At 34.3% G+C, this 17203-nt stretch overlaps 1 protein-coding gene across 5 annotated transcripts in view; it reads left to right on the top strand.

The window, feature by feature from the left end:
* The window catches only part of LOC106661447 (unconventional myosin-Ia), a 177274-nt gene that overhangs the window by 109966 nt on the left and 50105 nt on the right, over nt 1-17203 (top strand). For all 5 annotated transcript variants that reach the window (XM_024227508.1, XM_024227510.1, XM_024227511.1 and 2 more), the window contains exon 3: nt 9698-9818. In XM_024227508.1, the coding sequence (XP_024083276.1) occupies nt 9708-9818 (111 nt within the window). In that variant the 5' untranslated portion in view covers nt 9698-9707. The remainder of the gene's footprint in view (nt 1-9697; nt 9819-17203) is intronic.

The raw sequence follows: 17203 nt of genomic DNA, 5'->3' as shown, positions 1-17203 counted from the left end.
TTTTTCTTGTTTTTACATTTTATTCAACATACATAAATATTTGGGTTGGTGACTAGAAAATTGAGCATATTAGAGAAAAAGTTAAATTGGATTTAATTTATGCGATTTTCATATAAATTATTTTCCCAACTACAAGATATATTGGTAGAGTGATTCTTCTGCGAGTGAATGAATTCTACATTTTATCCCCGTCAAATGGATAAGTAGAGTAGACTTTTTTCTTTCCACAAGGTAGATTGGGGATGAGGCCAGGAAGACAAAAACATTTATTTGTTGTTGTTTCTGTCTTCCTGGCCTCATCCCCAATCTACCTTGTGGAAAGAAAAAAGTATATTTAAACTGAGAAGGCTGATCAATCACCAAAGAAAATATGATAAGTAGAGTGTGAAATAGAAAGAGAGAGAGAGAGAGAGAGAGAGAGAGAGAGAGAGACAGGCGACAGGCAGACAGATAAATAGAAAGATAGATAGATAGGTAGATTGATAAGTACATAACTACATGAAGACAGAAAGAGCGAGGGATTGATAGGTAATGAGACATGTCAGATTGATTGATAGATAGAGAGAGAGAGAGACAGGGTGAGAGGGAGAGAGAAAGAGAGAGAGAAAGGAGAGAGAGCCAGACCGACAGATAAATAGAAAGATAGACATAGATAATAGGGAGGTAGACATAGATAATAGACAAACAGATAGGTACATAAATACATAGAGATGTGAAGATAGAAAGAGCAAGGAGATATAGAAGAATATAGAAGATAGAATGAGAAATAGATAGTTAGAGTCAGATTGATAAAGAGAGAGAAAGATAGAGAGAGAGCGAAATAGAGAAAGAGATAAAGAGGGATTGAGAGAGAGTGAAAGGGGGGAAGGAAAAACATTGACATATAGATAGATAGAGAAAGGGAGAGTGAGAGAAAGAGAGAGAGAGAGTGAGTTAAGGGGGAAGTAAATAGATAGACGGGCATATGGATAGAGATAGGGTGATTGAGAGTGAGAGTGAGAGGGAGAGAGAAAGGGAGTGATCTAAATGAAACATATTTGTAAAATAGCAACAACTGCAAGCGTCGGTTTCTGCATATATTAGTATAATATAGCTTTGCTTTTCATTAAGTCTGTTCGCGCCAAAAATCGCGAATTATAATTGTTTATTTGTTTCCGAAATGCCGCTAATCTAGAATTTATCCTAGCTCTGTTCCCCCCCATAATCCGTTCCTGTTGCTGCCTAGTCCTGCTCTAGTCCTGTTCGCTTCCGTCTCGCTTCCATACAGTCCACTGTTAATTAGCCTCCAAGAGTGATTTTCTTTTAGTTTTCTTTCAGTTTTTCTCTTATTTTCAAGAAGCACTTTTTTTCTTTCGTTTTGTTAATTATCGCGTTCAAAATAACGCGAGTTGTCTCCTCCCGCATCCTTAATGCGACACATCATACAGGGTTCGGACGGAGCCCCTAAGATAATTAATAGCCTAGGATTCTGTTTTATCTTTGGCCAGAGTTATTGCAGGTTCTAGCTATTAAACGGCTCTCCTCCCTGGTTGTCGAGAAAATCCAGCCACAGTTAACAAGTTAGTATTTTAATTTATTTTGTACTTTATTTTATTTTGTATTTTTATTTTATTTAACCAAATTTTATTGCGACCGACCAGCGCGTGCACAAAGTCAATTTTTTAAAAATTAGTTTCAGTTTAAGTTATATTTTCCATTTATTATACTAAAACGTATTTTTGAAGTTGTAAATTGTATCAGAAGCAAAAACTTAATTTATCTTGTAAAAATTTAACCCCAACAAGTTTACTTTTGTTTCCCCGTCGGCGAGGTTTTAAATTGACCAGAATGGCAGTTACAATCGTCCTGGTTGTGACGGTTCAGGGAAACGAAGCCCGGGGTGGAGGACGTGTGCCCTAAGTAAAGGGAAAGAAACGACAATCTAAAAAGTAAGTGGGAGCCCTGGAGGAAACTTGTAGAAAAGGGTCAGGGGAATTAAAAACTTGATTTACCCTCGCCAGTGCAGGATTGTCAGCAACACTTCCCGCCAGAGTAAAGTTTTGAGCAAATCGAGAAGTTTGTTAGACGGGAAATAAGGGTTGGAAGGCTTGTATTTCTCCCCCGCCTCCGTCACTTCCCACCCCCCGGCACTCTCCTGTCCTGCACGTCCGTGTAATGTATTCATTAGCCCCAAGCCTCATCTCCGCTTACAAATTAGTTTCTAGGATCGTTTGATCATTATCAAACCATGCCACTTTTCAAGTTCTTACCTCCGAGCGAAACAATTAATTTCATAACGTCGGTTCGCGGCGAATGATCCGTTTCCGTCGATTGTCATTGTCGGTTAATTGTATCCCCGTTCGGAGTCTTCCAAAGTTGTAAACCGACGGAAGAAATTGCCCAACAAGGAAATTAGCTATCGCGTTTTATTGGCTATGATAAAGAGCAATAATGGAAATTGCTTGCAGTTGTGATATGTAAATTGTTTCGATAACAAAACGGGGCCCCTCGGAAGAGAAAACATACATATTCCGTTTGTTGAATCAATGAGCATAAAATAAATGACGTCTCAATTATCAACACAATAAAACTCAAGGAAAATCACTAATATGAAAATCATAATCAATATCGTATTAAACTAAAATATAAATTTATTTATTTGACTGGCATTTATATTTTTCTTTGTACAACCAGGTAATTAGACAGTATCAAATGTACTGTTGCTACTTTTATTTTATTTTCTTTTTTCTTTTTTTAGAATTTCTTCTAATCATCTGGTTTTAACGTGCAAACTACCAAAGAGAAAAAGATCTGGATGAACCGAAATGAACAACTTATCGAGGAAGATAGAGTGAGTGAGAGAATGTATTAGTGAGAAAGTGAAAGAGAGGTTAGAACAGATAAGTAAGTACATAAATAGACAGATAGAAAAAGATAAAATAGAGGAAGATACATAGAAAAAGAGAGGGAGATAGATCGCTATAAAATATACTGAAGGAGGAAGATGGATAGACAGATAGAAACATAAAGAGAGGAAGATAGAAATAGGGGTAGATGGAGAGAGAGAGAGGTTTGATAAGTAGAATGAACGATAGAATATGAACGATATGAAAAAGAAAGCTCAGATTGGTACATAAATAGATATACAAAGGTGAAGATAGATCGATAGATAAATAGAGTGAAAGAGGAAGATAGATTTAGATAAAAGGGGGAATAATGGGCAGAGTAAGAGATAGAATGTGAGAAAGTAAGAGTCACAGACTAAAATTGATAGACAAATAGGTACAGAGAGAGAGAGAGAGAGAGAGAGAGAGAGAGAGAGGGAGAGAGGAGGAGAGAGAGAGAGAGAGAGAGAGAGAGAGATTGGGAGAGGGAGAATGATATACTGATAGGTTGATAGGTCGGTACCTAGATAGACAGGGATTGATAGAAAAAGAAAGGAAGATAGAAATAGAGATAGGTAGAAAGAAAGATAGTGGGATAAACTGTTGCTATTTTTTTTAAAGATTTTCTTCCCATTATCTGATTTTAAACTGCAAACTACCAAAGAGAAAAAGAATCGATGATCCGGAATGAATAAGGTTGACGAAATTGGTAGACGCACCAGATTTAGGTTCTGGAGCCGTAAGGTATGCGAGTTCAAGTCCCGCCTCCCGCACCATTATTTATAAAAATTATTTATATTCTCGTTGGGGTATCGCCAAGCGGTAAGGCACCAGGTTTTGATCCTCGAGCAAGATAGATAGACTTAGTGAGAGATAGAAAGAGAGGTTAAAATAGATAGGTAAGTACATAAATAGACAGATAGATATAGAGAGAAAGATTTATATATTTATACATGAAAGTAAAGGGTAGAGTGATTGAGGGATATTAAAAGACATTTAACTAAATAGATAGTGAGAAGTGAGAGTACATAGATAGATAGATTTACAGAGAGAGTTAGCAAATGAAAAGGAAGATTGGCGGGAGAGAGAGAAAGAGGAAGAGAGAGAGAGAGAGAGAGAGAAAGAGATACAGATCGAGATCGATAGACAGATAGATAGAGATAGAATTTAAAAAAAAATTAACATTTATAAAACACCATCAGAATGTTTTTTAACTCTTTGTACAAGATTGTGTAATATTTTAAATTTTATTGTGTAAATTGTTGTATTGTTTTAATTAGCTGGAAGGATCGGTTTAAAAACAAATTCAAGCCAGCTGACATAGATCAATCCTTAGCATTTAAAAATTGATCATTCTAGGCTTTTATAGATAATATTTTTTTTTTACTTTTTATATGTTTATACAGCAATAAGCTCTACCGTTCTTTTCAATACAGTATTTCAGTATCACGTTTAATAATATTTAATTAGAAATAGTAATGTATTTAATTATTAATAACTACAGTACTACTAAAATAGATGTGTCTAATGCGTTGATCATTAATGTAAGTTTGATCTGCTTCGTCCACAATTAATTAATTAATTTACCCGATAGCTCCCTTCATTGTTTTCTTGTGTCTGCGTGTCATCCACCACAATATGGAACAACATGATTAATTTGACCTTATGACTGAGTTACTGATATTAATATTGAGCAAATAAATATGCCGCTCTTTCGTTTTAATATAATAGATGGTAGTTTTCTTTAACTTTTCATTCCAAAACGTAGAAGGAATGTTAAGATGAACTTTCAACTAATTAAGGTTTTTAGTTGAGATAAAAAGGTCAGAGTCTCGAACGGGATTCGAACCCACGACCTTCGGTTAGATACGCCGCTACTCAACCACTTGAGCTATCTTGTCTTCGATCCTTTCGAATACGAACTCAACCGTTCGAATATTCCCTCATTGAAAAATGGCAAAAAGGAGGGAAAATTCGAATGGTGGGGTTGAGATGGGAAGTTGGGTCCGAGAGGATCGAAGTCACGAAACTCAAATGAAAGAGTAGCGGCGTATTTAGTCGAAGGTCGTGGGTTCGAATCCCGCTCGTGCCATTGACTTTTTTATCTCAACTAAAAACCTTAATTAATTGAAAGATATTAATTGGTCAAGCGTACCACGAAAACTAGTGAATTTAATAAGTTAAAATGAAGTATATCTTCACTAAAGCTCTCCGTGGCCATTTCATTTGTCGCCGAGAATCAAATAAATTACACGGCATTTGAAATGTGGCAAAAAGGAGGAAAATTCGAAAGGTGGGTTGAGATGGGAAGTTATTGTCCGAGAGGTTCGAAGTCACGATAGCTCAAGTGGTAGAGTAGCGGCGTGTCTAGCCGAAGGTCGTGGGTTCGAATCCCGCTCGTCACACTGACTTTTTTATCTCAACTAAAAACTTTAATTAATTGAAAGATATTAATTGGTCAAACGGACCTCGAAAACTTTATGATTAACAATTAATTAAGGTTTTTAGTTGAGATGAAAAAAAGTTAATGGCACGAGAGGGATTCGAACCCACGACCTTCGGCTAGATACGCCGCTGCTCTACCACCTGAGCTATCGTGACCTCGATCCGCTCGGACATCAACTCCCCATCTCAACGCCACCTTACGAGTTTTCCTTCCTTTTGCCATTTTTCAAATGTCGTGTAATCGGTTTGGATTCTCGACGACAATTGAAATGGCGACGGAGAGCTTTAGTGAAGTGTACTCACAAGGTGGGGTTGAGATGGGGAGTTGATGTCCGAGCGGATCGAGGTCACGATAGCTCAGGTGGTAGAGCAGCGGCGTATCTAGCCGAAGGTCGAGGGTTCGAATCCCTCTCGTGCCATTAACTTTTTTTCATCTCAACTAAAAACCTTAATTAATTGTAATGATGTAATTGGTCAAGTGGGCCACGAAATTAGTGAATATAATGAATTTAAATGAAATATACTTCACTAAAGCTCTCCGTCGCCATTTGAATTGTTGTCGAGAATCCAAACCGATTACACGACATTTGAAAAATGGCAAAAGTAGGGAAAACTCATAAGGTGGGGTTGAGATGGGGAGTTGATGTCCGAGCGGATCGAGGTCACGTAGCTCAGGTGGTAGAGCAGCGGCGTATCTAGCCGAAGGTCGTGGGTTCGAATCCCTCTCGTGCCATTACTTTTTTCATCTCAACTAAAAACCTTAATTAATTGTAATGACGTAATTGGTGAAGTGGGTCACGAAATTAGTGAATATTTATGATTAACTTCGTTCAATGGTAGTGGACAGGGATTTTCTAGCATAAGAACTCGAATTTAGGATTATTAAAGTTGTTGAGTTATAAAGGGAGATTTTCCAGCCACATTACGTTTACAATTTGTTTATTAAGAAAATGTTTTGGATAATAAGTGGAAATTATTAAAAACCGTCTGACTTTTTCTTTTAATTCTGGGATTAAAACAATTTAAAAAACATAGATGGCTTCATGGGTCATATTTTTTTAGGTACTTACTGGTGGGAGTAAAATTGTAATGGCTAATTAAAAGACTTTTTTAAAAGGACAGCTAGTAGCGTTATACGACGCTAATTTAGCAGTAGAAAGTAGACAGAAAACACAATTTTATCCAACTTATTAACTTAGGCGCTTAAAACGAACCTAATTGGATTACGTGTGTACAGAACTTTCTCTAATCTCTCCTGGAAGAGAAGTCCGTGTGGAAAATATTAATTTACATCTCCTGAGAATAAACTTTATTTCCCCGAGTTGATTTATGGCATCGGTTGAGGGGGAAGGGACTTTCTCGCGGTCTGTCTTGCCAATCCTCACGGTTCCTCCTAACTTCACGGTTTCTTGAAAGGTGCTGAATTATTCTAGAGGCGGTGTTCCTTTCTGTTTGCCTCCTCTCGAATAATTCTGCTATATTCAGTCGACAGTGGTGTGTTTTTCCGCAGTTTTGACTCACAAAAGGGGGAAAGATTTTAACAAGTAGTTGAAATATGGATGCTGCTAAAAATGATCTAAAAGATTTCTATGCAATATGAAATTCAGCATTTCGTTCGAATACTATTATCCACTTTGTCATATATCACAAATAATAACGCTAATCTTAACGGTTCACCCAGATTGGTACGCACTAAAAATATTAGGCAAGGTAAAAACAACCAGTGTAGGCTCTTTCCAGAGAGAAAAAAAACACCTAGGAAACCACTAAGAAACAAATCCCCATTTTGATGGACAAAGTAGAAATGTGCAAAGGAACCGAGAACCGATTCAAAAAATCGACTCTTCTAAAACAATTGTCCACTCAATTGATCCATCCAAGTGAATTTCGGTTCAGGAAACTTGGAGACGGATTACGTCACGATTCCCAACTTCTAGGTTGATCCTTCGATTTTTTTGACTCTTCGACGTTCCGATTCCTTCGATTCCTTTGATTCCCGACTACCAGTTTGATTCTTCGTTTCATTCGATTCCTCAACTCCCGACTCATAGCCCCATCCCGTTTTCTCCGAGGTCGAGAAATAGTTTACTCAATTTATTAATAACAAACTCAATGTTCCCAATCCCGAACCTCTCGAATAATTAATAAATTAATAATTAATCTTTCAATTAATTAACCTTTATGTAAGGTATTGGTTGAGATAAAAAAAGTCAGTGACACGAGCGGGATTCGAACCCACGACATTCGGCTAAATACGCCGCTGCTCTACCATTTGAGCTATCGTGACTTCAATCCACTAGGACACCAACTTCCCATCTCAACCCAATCTTTTGGTTTTTTAAAATAACTTCAAAAAAATTTTGAAAAATGATAGAAAGAAGGGAAAATTCTTAAGTAAGTTCTGGTCATGTAGCCACATGTATATTGAAGAACATTTATATCGTTTTCTGTAGTATACATGGTTACAAATATACTATATTAAAGAAATAAAATTGTCTGTCTTTACGGACAGAGAGGTGATTGATTGATTGATTTGTTAAAGGTTTTGTTTAATCACGCAAAGTTAGGTCTCGTGGACCTTTCTTCCATTTAACACGAGTAGTAACAATTTACATCATACATATGTTTTAAGCAGACTCTTTTGTTTATAGAATGCAAACACACATAATATAAAACAATATTAATTAATTTATGATTCCATGATTTTGTGATGGTTTTAGTTATTTTCCATCAGAAGTTTTAGATATTTTCTTCTGAAAGTACGAAAACTATCTCAGAGGAAATACTAAAAGGAACATTGTTAAACAGCTTTATTCTGGTAATTAAGAAAAAGTTGGAGTAGGTTTTAGTTTTATGAATTGGAATTTCGAATATATTGTTTTGTCTTAAGTTTAATATTTTTAATTTTTCTCTATATTTAACAAATAGATAGTTAGGTTGCTTAGAGTGTATAATTTTAAATTTTTTTGATATTATGGTCATTTTTTGCAATTTATCATATCTTAACATATTTATTCTCTTATATTTATCACATATAGCACTATCGTACTTAAGTCTTAATATATATCTTACACATGCATTTTGTGGTTTGTATATCACGTTTGTTTGTATCAGACAAATCAGAGATTATAGCTGCACTATATCGCAAATGAGGTGTTATAAGTGAATTAACTATTTTCTTTCTAACAAACTCATTACTAGTTGATATGATTTTTTTATTAAAGCACTACAAAAGTGAATAGAGTTTACTTTATTAACAAGTCTAGTTTGTTTTATCGAATTGAGTTTATGGTCTATTGAGACACTTAGTATCTTTAGTGCATTTTCATATTATGTTATTCTCAAGTATTATTGGATCAATATTCATATATTCCAATTTGCAGATAAGTTGCGGATGCCTAACTATCATACTGTTACATTTACTAGGATTAATCAATAAACCATGATTTTGTGCCCATTCTTTTAGAGTTAGTAGATCCTGGTTACCTTTAGTAATTATTTCTTTTATATTGTTTAATTTGGATCTTATTTATACGTTAAGATTGTCGGCGAACATTCCATTCCAGGAACAAATCTGTCAGGTGCACTATTCATTTTTCATGTCAATAAAATTAACAGTGCCATATCTAAATGTTATTTTAGATATGGCACTGTTAATTTTATTGACATGAAAAATGAATAGTGCACCTGACAGATTTGTTCCTTGCGGAACTCCATGGTAGTTGCCGAAGATGAAAATTCATTTTTAAATGTCTTCATGCACATCTTCGAATAAAAAGAGAGAAAGAGAGAGAGAGAGAGAGAGAGAGAGAGAGAGAGAGAAAGTGAGAAAGAGAGAGAGAGAGACATACAGGAAACAGAAAGAGAGAAGAGAGATAAGTGAGGAATAAAGACAAGATAGAGAAAAAGAGAGGGAAAGAGAGAACGAGAGAGAGCGAGAAAGTGAGAGAGGGAGAAAGAGGAAGAGAGAAAGTGAAAGATATTGATTGATCGCTTTATTTAATGTCGTCAATTTCTTAGGTCCCTTGGGCATTTCTACTAGCTAAAGGGAGATAGATAGATAGATATAGATAGATTAATTGTAGTAGATAAACTAAAATATAAAAATAACACTAGTTGTATAATCTTCTTTCTTTAAATAGATCGCATTTTGATTCTTAAACTTGAAAATGTAAATTTTATGTGCTATTTTTACTTGTATTATTGATCAAGTGAATCAGAACATTTCTAATCGATCCTCTTTTATATGAAAATTCGAATTTCGGATATCGGATTAATTAGTAACTTAGCGATCTTCGATAAGTATTGAAACTGGTGAAACAGTTCGCCCGGAGCCAGGGAGATTTATACCCAGAATTGGAAGTGATAAGGTTGTGTTATGTTTTCAGGAAGGGGGTTATGGGCGGTGAGCAGGAGGTCGGGGCATGGGACTCAGTTCTGCTGGACCCCCTCTCAGAGGAATCGTTCATATCCAACCTCCACCAACGTTTCAAAAGGGATCACATATACGTGAGTATTTGCACCATTTGATCTAGATAATAAATATACTCGGAGATTCAATTTTTGGCTGTCATATTTGATAAGAAATTTTGATGCTAATTTTGCTTACAAGGATAAGCGGGATGGAACTAAAATTCAGTCGTAATAGTGAGTTTAGACTGCCTGAGTTGAGAAAAAATGATCAAATTACGAAAAAATTGACGGTTTAATTATTTTACTGTTAGCAAGTTTGTTGAAAATGAACAATAGGTATTTCAATATTATATATAATATAATATATATTATATATTATATAATATATATATTACGGACATACCTTTCTTTTTTTGACGGAATTTTATCTTTGAAATGCATTTCTTTTTTAGTCGATTTTTGTGTTAGATTTGAGCATGATACTCTAAAATTTAACCGTAATTCAATGTCCGTAATGCTTGTTGTAAGAGAAATGCCATTTTCTGTAGAATTCTCAAATAGAACCATATCGCAACCACTCTTTTTGGTTTATTTTTCCTTTGAATTCTAAGAATTTGTAGCTACTTTCGTCGCGCTTTACAAAAATGTGAGATTAGTCAATCAATCAACAAAATTTTGTATATTTTTCCTTAAAGATAAAAACTTATTTCTACACTTTTAGATGTTCTTTTCAAAACTTTTCTCATTACGTCGTGTGCTCATTATTGTTTTACAATATGAAAAAATAATGGTTGCCATATGATGAACAGTCAAGAAATATCTGGCGAAAAGTTAAAAAATATAACTTTGTTTAAAACATTTTCTGATCGAGCGATATAGAGTAAAATAGAGGCATGTTGAGGGTAGCTGAAGGCAAAATACACTAGAGCAAATTATTCGAAAATTTAAAAAAGTTAATTGCAGTTTTTTTAAGTTCTTATCATGCGTCTAGTTTTCATTCTGTGTTAAAAGGGATGCAATTTAAAAGAAAAAAATTGAATAAAAAGAAAGTTCATTTTTTGGTTTGAAAAAGGTTGGTACACTCAAACAACTCAAAACCTTATTATAAAACCTTAAATATAATTTTAGAAAACAATAACTCTAAAATAATCACAGATTTTTTAAAAGTATATATTTTTAATTTAAAAAACGTAGCTATGAATACCTTTTGAAAGCAATAAAACGTGGAAAAACTACCGGACGCAAAGCATTTTCCAAATACAGAGCTAGCGAAAGAGTAGATAGATTATAGACACCGTACTTCTTTTTAAATACTACAAGTAAAGTTAGTGATATGAACCATTAAAAATAAAATAACATAAAACTGGCAATGTCAAGTAATAATTAAATAAAAACAATCTGCTCTTCCTTTAATGGCTTCGTCCTACTGCCCAACAGGTTGTCCGGCTACAGCCGCTCGAACCTCCTGGGAGGATTATTGAGGGTAGTAAGAGATGTTAAGCCTAAAACTAAGGGATCGGGGTGTAATGAAAGGGATTTGCGGGATTTTGTGTATCGGGGTTTTATGGCAACTTTCACTAAAGCAATGTTTAGCTCATGGTGGTTTGTCTGGTTTTATACGTAAAAGGAAGCTTTTACGATTTACAGTCTTAGAAGTAATCACACGAAAACTTATTTTAATTTCACTAAGTATTTCCATAAAGTGGTCCACCACTTTACAATAGCTTTTACATATTATTACTAATTAAAAATCCGTGTGATATGACTGTATTCGAACCCAGAAAGGCTAGCTTGGCAATTACGATTCGCGCGATCCCCAATGTTTCGTTTAACGGCGCTGTAACCTACACTTATGCAAGACGACCAAGTCGTGAGGGTTTAGACTACCTTCCTTTTAATAATACATATTTCATTTACTTTTATCAACCTACAAACCAAGGCCTGAAAGTTGACTTGAAAGTTTGCGACTTAACCTCAATTAATTTGGCTCAGATTACGCTGGATTTCGGTTAAGAGTGGGCCAGTGGCCAACTAGTTTTTGCGACAAATCCTTTTTCTTCCATTTTTCAATGGGTCAACAATTTATTTGGAAAGCTGGGTGACAACATATATTAGGTAAAAACCTAAAACACTAACAACTGAATTTACTAAATCTTCTGATAAAATACAGACTAAATGCTTAACATCTATAACGTTAATACAAATCTATAATTAAGACTTACTGTTAATAAATCAATGAAATACGGTTAGTTCGTCAGAAATTTTGCAAGTTTTTCTTACAATTGTAATTATTCCTACATGCGATCAACAATTTAGATTTGATTGTAATTATCCATGGCTATATTTTGTTTAAAACCAGCTCAAAATTTTAAAATTTGTGAAGTAGCTTGTGTACTTCAAATACAGAAAAACGGTTAAATTTACTAAATCTACTGTTTAAGTTCAGACTAAATGCTTAACATATATAACATTAATATGAATTTATAATTAAGATTTACTAATTATTTAGAAATCGTGAGATGCGTTCTGGTGTAATGTAGGTTTCAGAAAACCATTTTCTTTATCGTTCCAACGTTTCGATCTTTATTGAGATCATCTTCAGGGCTCAAAATGTTTGTCTTCTGTGTAATTGTGCCATACTAGCGTGTTGTGTTGGGAGTGCCTACAACACGCAAGAATGGCACAATTACACAGAAGACAAACACATTGAGCCCTGAAGATGATCTCAGTAAAGACAGAAACGTTGGCACGAAAAAGAAAATGTTTTTCTGAAACCTACGTCACACCAGATCGCATCTCACGATTTCTTAATAATTATCGATTAACGATCACTAATTACCACACATTAAGATTTACTTTTTTTCCGGGGCTTCCAACAATAAAGTCATTTCAGCCCCTTCGCACAGCATTGTTATGGCCGATGGGGTACTCAATATTCCGCCACCGGCCGTACAGACTAAACGACCACACACTTACAACAAATAAATTACTGACAAATAAGTACACGACACAATAAAACAAAGATATAGGCCAGTGTACCTTTTATACACTATTTACAAGTGAGGAAACACCCCCGTTATTCTTAAAAAGCGGAACAGGGGATCCAACATCTGACTTGTTCGCCCGAGTACCGTTTTTATATCGGGGTTCATGCCTACTCTCTCCCTGTAGGGGGCCAAGGCACGGCACTTCTCGACAAGATGAGACGCACTGAGCAAGCTTTCTCTACAAGCGGGACACCTGCGCGGGTTTTGACCCAGAAGCAGATGTCCGTGTGTCGGACTGGTATGGCCAATCCTCAACTAAGATAACACGATCCTTTCATTTCCTTTCAGATTCTCATGAGGCCATCTTTCAGTCGTGCCCATTAAGATTTACTGTTAATAAATCAATGAAATACCATTTATTTGTCAGAAACTATACAAGTTTTTCTTAAAATTGTAATTGTTCCTACATGCTTATGTGATCAATGACAATTTAAATTTGATTGCAATTATCTATGGCTATATTGTGTTTAAAACCAGCGCAAAATTTCAAAATTTATGATATAGTTTTTGTGGTTCGAATATGGAAAGACGTATGGAATATAAAAAAAGAAAACATTTTAATGTTAACTATATGCAGTTTTTCCCCACTTGAATTGTCTTCTGTTTTCTAACATTAATTATTTTACGTATTGATTTGATTATATTTATGCTCTAAACTTGTCGATTTATGAATCAGCTAGTTTTCCATATGTGTTTTAATTTAGCCATATCGTAACAATTAAATGATGGTTAATAAAGTGAAATCTGTTGTTACAATTTGATTAAATATATACATTATATAATATAATTTCATAATTATTCAACACATGTAAAAAGTACTAAACATACACATTTTTATAATTAGAAAATAATATTGTTAAAGGCTAGTTGGGGTTTAATAAAGTTAACGATTACTTATGATTTTTCCTTCTTGAATGAGGGATAATAGGTCATCTCAAAAAAACCACAACCAGTTTTTTTAACCACGTTTCGGATTTATTTTAATCTTTCCTCAGGTGAATTAACGCGTATACAAGGAACAAATAATTCTTACATTTTTAGATCAACATGGTTATCATTCTTTCTTAACTACTTATAATGGTTGAAACAGTGGTCGTCAGTCATTAATATTTTATAACAGTTTATTTTAAAAAAGAGCCAGTGGGGTACATATTTAAGTCTTTCAGACACCGAACAAACGTTTTAATATTTTGAACTAGACTCTTATCACAACATCTCATGTGACGTTTTAATCTCTTATCAACATCTTATCACAGACAAACGAATTAACATTAAAAAAACGACTCAACGGTTAAAATTACTTAAATTCACTATTTTTCGTGGTCCGCTTGACCAATTAATTAAGGTTTCAAGTCGAGATAAAAAAGACAGTGTCACGAGAGGGATTCGAACCCACGACCTTCGGCTTGATACGCCGCTTCTCTACCACTTGAGCTATCGTGACTTCGATCCCCTCGGGCACTAACTTCCCATTTCAACAGCACCTTTTGAACTTTCCCTCCTTTTTGAAATTTTTCAAATGTCGTGTAATCTATTTGATTCTCGGCGACAAGTGAAATGGCCACGGAGAGCTTTAGTGAAGTATACTTCATTTTAATTCATTAAATTCACTATTTTTCGTGGTCCGCTTTACCAATTAATTTCATTCAATTAATTAAGGTTTTAAGTCGAAATAAAAAAGGTCGTGGGTTCGAATCCCGCTCGCGACACTGACTTTTTTTATCTCGCCTTAAAACCTTAATTAATTGAGTTAAAATTACATTTTTCTTGAAAATCCACTTTTAAACAACAATTTTTATTTATTTTATTAACAACATTTTAACAATTATTATCACAATTATCACCGATTTTAAGTTTCCTCCAAAGTTTAAAATTGATTAGATTATTTTTATAAATTGTTTAACAAATTAAAATAGCAATCACTTATCATATCACAGTCTTGATGGTAATTAACAGACAGTTTATCTTTTTTTAACTTTTTTCTGTAAAGGGCCTCCAGGAACTTTCTTTTTTTACTATTTCGTTTGTAACAATACTAACATCATCAAATAAAAATGTATGACCTTCAACAACTGCAAGTTGTGCCAAGGCAGTTTCATTTTTTTTACTATTTTGCACTGTATATTTAAGTTGATAAATTCTATTCTTTAGGTATTGTTTGGTTTCACCATAACATACTTTCATGCAGTCTTTTTATTCAATCGGTATTGAACGATGTTGTTATTGTTAACGATTACTTACAAAAAAGGAGACCCAAAAGGTCGGAATAAATACCGAGGGGCCTTGATAAAAAATATAGTGAAACTCTTCAGTGATATTGTGCTGTGAAGACTGAATCTCTTGACTGAATCACACGACTTTTACCAGAGGAACAGTTGCGCGTTCGTAAGGGAAGGTTGTAATGATGCAGTCTTTATTCTCTAGTTGGCAATTAATATTCAACTAAGACTACCCAAGAGCAATGGTTACATTATTTTCGCTAGCAGTATAGCGATTACTGTTAATATTATAACTTATCAAAAAACTACTATTTTCACAATATATAAATGTGTATTGTAATGAAATACTTGTAAGACTAAATATTGTAAATTACTAAAAAATTATGCATGTTAACTACAGTAGAAATCCCCCTATATCAGTGACAGCCAAAACGGATGTATTATATAAGTGAATTGTTAAAGGTTCAATAAAAAATATTTAATTATCTTATTTGAAGGTGCTCTGTCTTTAACTTTTTTTAATGTATTTTCCTAGGCGTCAAGTTCTAAGTGTTTTGATTCTACTCACGTAAAGTCCTTTAATTTATTAACCCTTCCTCTACCGTTAAGTTGCTCTTTGTTCACGGCAGGCTTTTGTTTATGTTGAACTACTTGGAAACCATTGACAAAACGAATGAAAGGCAGCTTAAAACTGGCTTTTTTATTGTTATTTAACGATCTTTGTTTATGTATTTAAAAAAAACCTTATCAAATTGTGCAATGGGTAATGTTATTTTGAACATGTAATTTCTTTCTGTATTAAATAGATATTTTATTAATACATATAAGATTTGTCGAAGGAAAAAAAACCACTTGTGGAAAATTTTAACTACCTCCTTCATTTCACTGGTACCCAAGATTTATACATATATCCATGAACTGAGAAATTATTAAGATATATTACATAAATTAAAATTACTCATTATTGCAAACATAAGGTTTGATACAAGAGGGAAGGAAGATGAGGAGTGAAATATAGAGAGAGAAAGAATAGAGAGACACATTGAGATTTCAATAAAGATATATAGAGAAAGAAAAGCAGTTATAAATAGATAACGCAACGCAGTTATAAATAAGAGTATGCAACAGTAAAACATTTGGATATAAATAGATAAGAAGATAGATAAAGAGAGATGTTTGGTCAGACAGATTGATAGAGTTTGAGATAAATAGTAGTAGATGTGTGAGAAAGAAAGGGAGTCAGATAACGAGAAGGAGAAAAAGCGAAAGTGGGAAATGGGGAGAGAGAGAAGAAAGAAACAGATATATAGAGAGAAGGAGAGGAAGAAGAGAGAAATGAAAAGAAGATAGATAGAAATTGATTGAGCTGGCAGATTTATAGAGAATGAAAGAGTGAGATAGATTGGTAATTGGCGTACAGTAAAGAAAGTAGAGTAACAAAGAATGAAAAACGGGGGAGAGAGAGAGAGGAAAGAAACAGATATAGAGAAAGAAGGAGAGGAAGAAGAGAGAAGGAAAAATGAGATAGACATTGATTGAGCTGGCAGATTTACAGGGAATGAAAGAGTGAGATAGATAGATAAATGGGGTAGAGTAAAGAAAGTAGAGTAAGAAAGAAAGAAAAACGGGACAGAGAGAGAGAGAGAGAGAGAGAGTGAGAGGGAGGGAGGGCGAGAGAAAGAGAGAGAGGGAGGAGAGAAACAGGTATAAAGAGAGAAGAAGAGAGAAGGAAAAATGAGATAGAAATTGATTGAGCTGGCAGATTTATAGGGAATGAAAGAGTGAGATAGATTGGTAAATGTGGTACAGTAAAGAAAGTAGAGTAAGAAAGAATGAAAAACGGGGAGAGAGAGAGAGAAAGAGAGAGAGAGAGAGAGGAAAGAAACAGATATAGAGAGAGAGAGAAAGAAGAGAGAAGGAAAAAGAGAGAAATTGATTGAGCTGGCAGATTTGTAGAGAATAAAAGAGTGAGATAGATTGGTAAATGGAGTAGAGTAAAGAAAGTATAGTACGAAAGAAAGAAAACGGGAGAGAGAGAGAGAGAGATAGGTAGAGATAGAGAAAGACAAAGTGGGAGTGATAGAGAGATTTGCACTGCATTCTAAAATTAATAACTAAAACAATTATAGTTATATACGAAGATGACCATTTCTGGAAGCTAATATAAAAATTTTGCTATTAGTAAGTTATATATAAACAATTAATTAAGGTTTAT

This window comes from Cimex lectularius, unplaced genomic scaffold (genome assembly GCF_000648675.2).
Source record: "Cimex lectularius strain Harlan isolate CLEC.00 unplaced genomic scaffold, Clec_2.1 scaffold166, whole genome shotgun sequence".
Classification (NCBI taxonomy): Eukaryota; Metazoa; Arthropoda; class Insecta; order Hemiptera; family Cimicidae; genus Cimex; species Cimex lectularius.
Note: the sequence above shows the minus strand (reverse complement) of the source record. Positions and strands in the feature narration are given on the sequence as shown.